The following is an 8,806-nucleotide window of genomic DNA, read 5'->3' as shown; positions in this document are numbered from 1 at the left end:
TTTGCTGAAATCTCCAAGACTGCATTCACAGTAACAGCTGTGTAAGCCAGCACTAAACAAGATACAACCTTTTTAGCCTTTGCTTGCTGCGCTTGACAATGCAGTTTAATAATAAGAGCCTCCTGTGGACCAACTGACATCTCTGCTGCCAAATATTTCAAGGCAGTGGCAGAACGACTCTAAGGTAAAACACATTTTCTCTCTCTGACGGTCTCAGACGGGGAATTGGTTCTACGCCCTCCCCTCGAAGTACACAATGTTGCCGATGTCAGGATGCTGTCTCCCGGCTTTCCACCACCACGCCCCACCAGAAGCAGCAATTCTACTCCTCATTAGCCATTTTATAGATAATAGTTTTTACCCTTCCAAAGATAAGCCAAGTAGCAAATACTTTTTCCTCGATGTAAAGCATGACAAAGAACACCAAGGTCACAATCTCAACGAAACACGCAACCTGCTCTTAGGTATATTACACTGTGAACTTCAGAAAAGCAGAGCAAAATAAGAAGATACTTGGAACAGTAGTCCACCCTCTAAAAAATGACAGATATTTTTTCACAGTGTGAAGATTAAATAAAAAATGAAAAAAAAACCCCAACCTAGTGCAGAATTATCACACCAAGACAAGTACAGAAAACAAAGTTTTCAGCAAGAACACAAAAAGTAATTAAAAAAAAAAAAAAGAAAATTAAATTTAGGAGAAAATGAAGAGCAACGTTGCACCAGAACATGACAAAGTAGTGGATGTACAAAACACTTTCTATACCCTACATGTTAGGGAGAGGTATGTTTCTCATACTTTAAGCAGGATTTGTTCAATTTGTCAGGTTAAGAACGGCTCACTGGAAGGCGTCCCTCGTTCCCGGCCACGCTCGGTCCTTCCTTTCCACCATTCAGTGTTAAGAGCTGCCCGGTGCCAACCCGAAAGCCTCCCACCGAGCCCCCATTGTCCTTCCTCAGGCAGTCGGAAAGCTGACCTATATAGTGCCTGACCCCAAGTAACGTTTCCAGACGTTCCCACTCACTTCCAAACAGACAGACAAGTTAATGAGTAGTTTTCTAGGCTAACAGTGTAAAATTGGTACCCTAAGAATATAATTTACAAGTGGAATTAGACTCCCCTTAAAAGATAACAGGAAAAAAAAGTAAAAACCACTGGAATGCTTCTTGTTTTCTTCTAGTAATATAACCATTGCATAATACCAAAGAAAACTCAAGCACAAGCAATTCCTGTGTTTGGAAGCCAACGGATAAAATATAAAACAGCAGCAACTTCCTCTGAGGATGCCCAGAGGAACCTACGGGCTTTACCACCCAGTTCGTGGTTCCGAGGCATACGTTCACTGCGCATATAGAATCCAGGAATTGCCATATTAAGGAACTTAATTGGCCGCCTTAGTATTCAGTGAAGGACCGCGTCGTGCATCACATTTATAATGCACTGAGAACAGTAGCTCTTTATCCCTAGAGCCTTCAGACAACCGTCCAGCTTACATGCTGAAACGTGCTGTTACAACACAGTGTGATATAATTCTACCATCCAAGTTTCTCCTCAATACACAACAAAAGTCATAGTTTAAGTTACGTTCCTGGCCCTAGCGATGGCGTACATAGAATTTCACCCTTTAAAAGTCCAAGCACCTGAACAACGGTGTGGCTCAGACCTCTTACTCCCTCCCCACCTTTTTTTAAATACAAAAAGCTACAGTACAAAATTTCAATCTACTGTGTAAGGCAGTTGTTTCTGAACTGAACCCAAAGAAAACTGTTCTTTCATGACGCATTCGCTACAGGTACATAACGACATAACCAACTGCCTTATTAAGAAAGAAAAATTCACAGAATAAGAAACTGCGTTCCTTTCCTTTATTACGAAGTACTGATACCTTGCATACAACATGCAATTTATTGCTTATTGACATTATTGCATATATCAAAGGGAAGAAAAAAATAATCAGCCAGTATCATTTTATGCAAGCTCCTAAACTGTTCAAACAAAATACAGAAATGCTTTACAATATCACTGAAATGCAAACAAATAATTCAAAAAAATTTCCTAATAAAAAGTTAATTTAAACCCATAATACTTCATCATTCACCTTACTACGACCAATCACTTTTATCACTGATCTGCGGAACTGTTACACTGCATTTTTAAGGTCTTGTGCCGTGGTAAGGCTTGCTACTGCGGTCAGGCCATATTACTATCTGAATTTAATAATGTGATCCTGACATTTTGTGACAATATTAGTATTTACTGCAAACCAGATTGTCAAGATTTACCAGAAATCAGGCAGGCAGAATTTAGTTTCCATCCTTGCTCTGCATGTGTTAGATATATTTGTCAGGTTTCTTTTTAGACAGAAGATTATATAAACATTTTTGAATCACAGGCTCCGTTACTTCTGCCTAACTTGTAACTCAGTTGTTCCCAACAGTCTTTGGAATTCGGTTTTCTATCAGGTTAGCTGTGCTTACGTGCTAAATTATTCTACGTACATATGTATCTCTAGATACTAAAGAAAACACTGTTTGGTATATGCATGCTAGAAACAAAGCCAAGATATTTGGACGTGTGCATATTAAGTGTGCAAATTATATAGCCGAGCTCATGATTAGCCCTTTTCCTCCTTTCCCCCTATCCCATGAAGGGTTTCTCCTGTGGAACTGGTGTAGGGTTACAATAACCAAAACCAGTATATCCCGCATTGCATTCAAAATGTTATGTTCTGTATTACACCTTAGTATTAATATTCAAATGTTGCTTTCAAACCTAGCAAATTTTTAAAAAGACTGAAATTTAAAAACTTAAGAGCCAAACTGACATGCAACATGTTCCACTTGGGTGCAGATTCTCATATACTTAAATATTTATAGGCTCATAAAAGCATGTCCTGTCCACAAGACAAGTACAATGTTCGACATCCCACACATAGATTAAAAATAAAGATACACTACAGAATATTTCATTTGCTTTTACATTTTCATTTTCAATCAGTAGGAAGTTATAAATAGCACACTGAATCATTATAGGGTTGATACCAAGCCATGCTGAACTCTTCATAATTCACTCTCTTGAAGACATTTCCTTTACATTACAACTAGATTAAAAATGTATATACATCGTCATAACCAGATGCCCTCTCGGTGCGGGACATCACATCACACGACGAAGCTGATCTCAAAAGAAATTTTGCCCAAATATTTCTTATACCAAACGATACAATTTATTCTTCATAGCTACCTTCCATTCTTTACTGAGCTATAAAGTGCTTGGTTATTATAAATAGAGCAAGAATGTCAAAGGAGGTAGCTAGTAGAGATTTGTAATGGATAAGAAAACTTACCAAGTGTTACCACCTAAAAGTATGATTTGATTCTTAATCTCCGATCTCTGAACATCCCAAGCAGCACATTTTTTCATCTTCTCTACCATAAGAAGAGCTTTCAAGTTGCTTTCAGAAAATCCTAAGACCTTCACCTGCCCAACAAGGAGGTTCAACCCGGGTTTGGATGAACGTTAAAGTTCATAAATATTGATCGCTGTTTCCATCTGATGGCTCTCAGGATCCCAGCAATGAAGCACTGTTCTTTTTCCAGCTGTCAGATATGCTCCACACATAGAGACACTCCACCAGGAACAAATCCTTTCCCGTGAAGTTCCTTGTAGCGAGATAACGATGTCGTACAGTAGGCTATTAGAAACAGGAAAGAGGGCTGCCCATTCTTTTCAAAGTCTTCTACGCTTGCGTTTTTTCATCTGAAAATTCTCATCCCTTTCTATTTGCTTTATTGATGGCGTTCACCAGCAGCCAACGCTGCACCAGAACCTAAGCTGGGGTAATTGTCAAGCAGCCCTTTATTCTCCTCCGAATGGCTCAGCAGAAGCATCACAAAACAATTTTACAAACTTGTCTAGTAAATGATCTTTTACAGAAAGTTTGTATGTACGTACGCTTAAACACACACAAGTCCATGAGAAAACGCCCTCTTCATAATGGCAATCAACAACAGGTAACCCATTTTAAACAGCTTGAAAATTTTGAAGACTAGAGCTTCATTTTCCACCGTGAACAGAGACACAGAGCTACCTAGACCTTTCTGCTATGCCTAAGTCCGCTGTTGTCCCAACCACAGCAGCAGGAAGACATCTGGATCTCTATCCTTGTGTTCTCAAAGTCTCCTCCACCCGCTCCTCCTCTTTAAACCTGCTTGAACGCATTGGCTCGCTTGTGTAAGCTTTTACTCTTAGGTTAATGTTAGTTCTACAGTATGAGTAATCTTCTCTCATAATTTAAGTAAAGATGGAAGCAATTATCTTCCAGATACTGTAATCAATTTAATTTTTAATAAATTTTCATACAAAATTTGAATTGTTAAAAATTTTTATGTATAAAGTCAGCTCCCCTCATTTTCCTGTGCATAGGATATTTCTCATTATTCAATAGATTTTCTGTTTTAAGCAATTACTGAGCTCACTCAAGATAGCATGTCTTTATAGAGGTAGCGTAGGCTTCAGAGATGTAATTCTTACCACCGAAGAATGCACACAGATAACCCATAAAGCGTCTCTGTACCGTAAGGCTCTCGACTTCACTGAAATCCACTGGAGCGCTCACTGAGAAAACAACTGAAGTACATTTCCTCTCTGCAAGTCCTCTGTTCGCAAATCAATTATAAAAGCAAAACTTGACCTACCATTCCCCTGTAGTGGTTCTGAAAGTGGTATTTACTCATCTTTTGATGAAAACGTAAAGCCATAAAAAAGGGAAACTTGCATTCCTACACACAGCCTTACCGGTACAAACGGACTCTCCCATGATCGTCGTGCTAATTTTATGTCACCTGGTACCAAAGAATATAACAGAAAAGAAAAAGAAGATAACTGAGCATTTTTTACAAGATTAACTCCTTCCGTTTGATATGTCCACGGCAAAGACACCTTGTGACATACCAAGAGTCTGCTGTTACACTAGACAGTGCATCCATTAAAAACAGAAGTTTTAAGCCACTAATAAGATATTACATTCTAAAGGTAGCATTTATTACGATGCTACTTATCATGCATTTAATTTTTGCATTAAAAAAAAGAAAAGACACAAGTTTGCAACATTAAATTTCATCAATATTTCACCACAGTTTTTAAATTAATAAAGTGCAATTGAAGAATGGGTGCTGCAGCTATCTAATTTGCTGTATTATAAGCTTGTAACGGCAGGTAAGATGTGCCCTATGCTCATGTATTCAGTACGTCACAACTCTGCAGACTGTTCGCCTCAGTCCTTGCTGAATACACAAGTGTCAATCATCTTTTTCATTAGAAAGTTGTCTTCTGATACACGGTAGATGCATCAGGACATGTCATATATTAAATTAACAAAGTAGAAAATTGAAACCTAATGCATTGCAAAATATCGTTTTAGTTACACTAATTTTGTACAGCAAAACCCAAAATATTACATGTTTTAAAATAATTTTCCCACTGCCCTTCCATTCTGGACTGTTGCCCAATGTGTATTATGCGGGGACAGGGGGGTTCCATCTAGTTTTAACTTAATTTTCTTATAACTTGACTTTCCCTTCCCCCCCCCATCTGACCCAAGTCTACCTAGAAGTGAAGGAAACGGACCATTTGAATGAACGTTCTCCACTGAAAACAAAAAATTTTAAACACTGAAATATTAAAGATGAATGCTAAGAAGGGATACATTTCAAAAAGTTTCCAAGACTTATCACCTTAAGAGTTGCACCAAATCAGCTTTTCCCTTATCAGCTTTTTTTATCCTACTTCCCGAATAACAGAAGCAGACTTCTGCTTTGAGACATGTTCTCCAAATAGTTTGAATTTACAAATCTAAAATTTATTTTAGAAAGGAACAAGCTATTGCAAAATGATTCCCTGATCTTGTGACTGAAAAAGCACAAGAAAAAAGTATTTCATTTACACCTTTAAATCATAAAGGTGATGAGAGCCTTTGTACATAGCTGGGATTTTGCATTAGATACGCTGAAACCACTATTTTAAAAGACACCAGATTCTGCAAATTAGTATAAAAGGGAGCCTGTTTCTTTCAGCAGAGCAGGTCACAGGATCAGCTCACAAAGACTGTGGATTTACTGGTTCCCAAATGAGGTCCTGTGCTTACCCAAATCCTACAGCTAAACAGATTAATTGCCAGCTTTCCCAAGGCATAAACAAATCTTTCATCTGCAGGCTTGTGAAGTACGAAAAAGCACACAATTTTAAAAAAAAAAAACAAAAACAAACAACCCAGAAGTATTAGCAATCCTTAATATGTCCCTGAAGAAGGCAGCACTGGGAAGTGGTTTTGGAAACATGCCTGCACAGTTAAAGAGCAGAACTAGGCTTATAAAAGCGCGTATTACACCAGGCCAAACGATACCCCCTGATGTCGTTTTAACTGGGCAACTAAACTCATCGCAGCCACCTTGGCTGTGGCTTTTCATATATAAAATAGGGGGGTTTTATGAAATTGGTATTATTTCATATATCATAACCATGGTTATGTATAACCATATATCCTTTATGAAAGATCTTTCATATCCATATCATTCACCATTCATGAGCGCCAGTGTAATCAAAGGTCTCCCCTTGGAAGAAGGTGAACATTATATTCCTTTCATAGAGGATATTATGATTATATTACAACTATTTCATATATATGTTCCATATATATATATATGAAATAGGCATTTCAGCCTACGCAGTCCTCTTGGGGTCTTATGGACATCTGATTCCTGGAAGACGGGAACGCTGCGACCCTCACCTGAGAGCAGAGTATCGGGGCGCTCACACCTCCGACTGCAGAGGAGAGAGTTCCTGTCACCCAGCTTCGTTAGAGGGAACAGGACAAGAGGAAAACTATTCTGCATAGGGTAAATATTTCATCTTTTTGCTTAAAAATAAATTGCTTAAACCGTCTGCTACAATAATTGGGATATGCACTGAAGTACTGAGTGAAAATGGATACTTTAAGCGGATCTTACCAGGAAGTATAACAAATAACAGGTAATGTCAAAAACAAAAAAAACAACAGGGGAAAAAAACAGAAGTTAATCAGTTCTAGTTCAGATATGGTTTAAAGTAAGCAAAACAAAACCAAACTACACACAAATACGGCTCTCAAAATCATTTCAAAATAAAACCCAGAATTCCCTCAAACTGTATTATAAATTACATTCTAGACTACTTCTAGATGGTAAGATTCCTCTCTAATGGCCTCCGAACCTTTAAGTCTGCAGAAGGAACAGAGTAACAATTGTAAGTAACAGAGTAAGACAAACACCTGGTTTAAAAAAACCAAAGCGCTGTGCCTGCAGAAGCGAACTGTCGTTCTACAGAATTACCGTACAGCTTTACAGACATTTGGCACAGTTAATTCAAGAACGTTTTTAGTCAACACCTCAGATTTCTGATGTGATTAACATGGAAAACATGACAAAAAACCTCAACACTTTGTATCAAATGGGTCATTTCTGTGATAAAAGAAAAAAAAAAGTATTACTGTAAGCTACACATCAAATATACAGAAGAATTTTATCTTTTTACAGTTAAACTTTGCATCCAAATAGCCAATGGTTAAAATAAATCTGAGCGGAGTTGCAGCACTTCTCCAAGGTAGTAGCAGCAAAGGAAAAAGCACTCCAGGAAGAATTATGCTGTTTCCACGCATACTAACTTATGAAAAAAATTCCACGGCCAATTTAGGTGTGCTACTGCATGTAACCTAGCACAGCAAAAGTGAATCCTTCCCGTCAAAATCAGAGAATTTTAAACAATTTTTAAGATATCCTGTAATCTTATAATACAGCACTTTAGATAAAATTATTTCATACATTTCCCAAAATGGTTTGCATTCATGTAAGGCAGAACAAAAAGCAGTAAAAGACTCCACAGAATCAAAGCTAAACTTTTAGCTCTTCTTGCAAAAAATTTAAAAGTTATCAAGAATGAAATCTCAATTGCTATTCCTAGAAGAAAACATAGAAACGTGCCAGGAAAATTGCACCATATCAGGAGTTCGGGGGTTTTTTTGTTCTCTAAAAAAAAAAAAACCAAAGAGAGATGTCAGTATTCACTGGATTTATAAAACACATTGATCTGAGAAACCTGAGTGAAACACTTCGAACACACTGGTGGACAACAAGCAAGTGACCAGTCTGCTCCTTTCTAATTTCAGTAGCTTGTAACTGCTCGGAACGGACCCGTGGAACTCATTTGCGTGAGCTTTTGCTTTTATTCCTCACCGGGCAGGATCCGTAAAGCGTGGCCCTGGGTGTGCAGGCAGTGTGGCTAGGGGAAGAGTAAGGTCAGTACAGAGGTAATACCTTGTTTCCTTAAGAGGAGCATTCCACGGCAGAAATGTGCACTGCTTCAGTGAACCCAAATTATATTCATAGCAGAAATTTAATTTTATGTGTATGATTTCTAGTCCGATTTTCCATTTCTGTGAGTTTTGGCTTCCTCCCGTCCGATAAGACAAATGACTTTGTAGCATCCTTTCGCAATTTTGACCATCCACATCACATTCATAACATCCAAGACAACACTTGAGATAATCCAGGCACTCTGGGCTGCAAATCCTAACCTCTGGAAAGCCTCTGTTCCGAATGAAGAAATTACATGGCTGTAATAGACAGGCATGACAGCGATCCTCACAACGAAGAACACAACTGTCATCAGCACACCATTGACGATGTTGGCCTTGGAAGATTTGGGGTATCCCAGTACTTCAAAAAACCACCTGCAAAAGAAGTGTTCACAGATACCAGGCAGACTTGAAGC

The 8,806-nt window shown here is 38.3% G+C and overlaps 1 protein-coding gene across 7 annotated transcripts in view; it reads right to left on the bottom strand.

Moving 5' to 3' along the window:
* Nucleotides 1-1,852: 1,852 nt before the first annotated feature.
* Nucleotides 1,853-8,806, bottom strand: part of TLCD4 (TLC domain containing 4) — a 45,624-nt gene continuing 38,670 nt past the window's right edge. For all 7 annotated transcript variants that reach the window (XM_075098177.1, XM_075098176.1, XM_075098178.1 and 4 more), the window contains one exon: nt 1,853-8,765. In XM_075098177.1, coding sequence (XP_074954278.1) covers nt 8,450-8,765 — 316 coding nt within the window. In that variant the 3' untranslated portion in view covers nt 1,853-8,449. The remainder of the gene's footprint in view (nt 8,766-8,806) is intronic.

The sequence above is a fragment of the Phalacrocorax aristotelis genome, chromosome 6 (assembly GCF_949628215.1).
Source record: "Phalacrocorax aristotelis chromosome 6, bGulAri2.1, whole genome shotgun sequence".
NCBI classification, from domain to species: Eukaryota; Metazoa; Chordata; class Aves; order Suliformes; family Phalacrocoracidae; genus Phalacrocorax; species Phalacrocorax aristotelis.
Note: the sequence above shows the minus strand (reverse complement) of the source record. Positions and strands in the feature narration are given on the sequence as shown.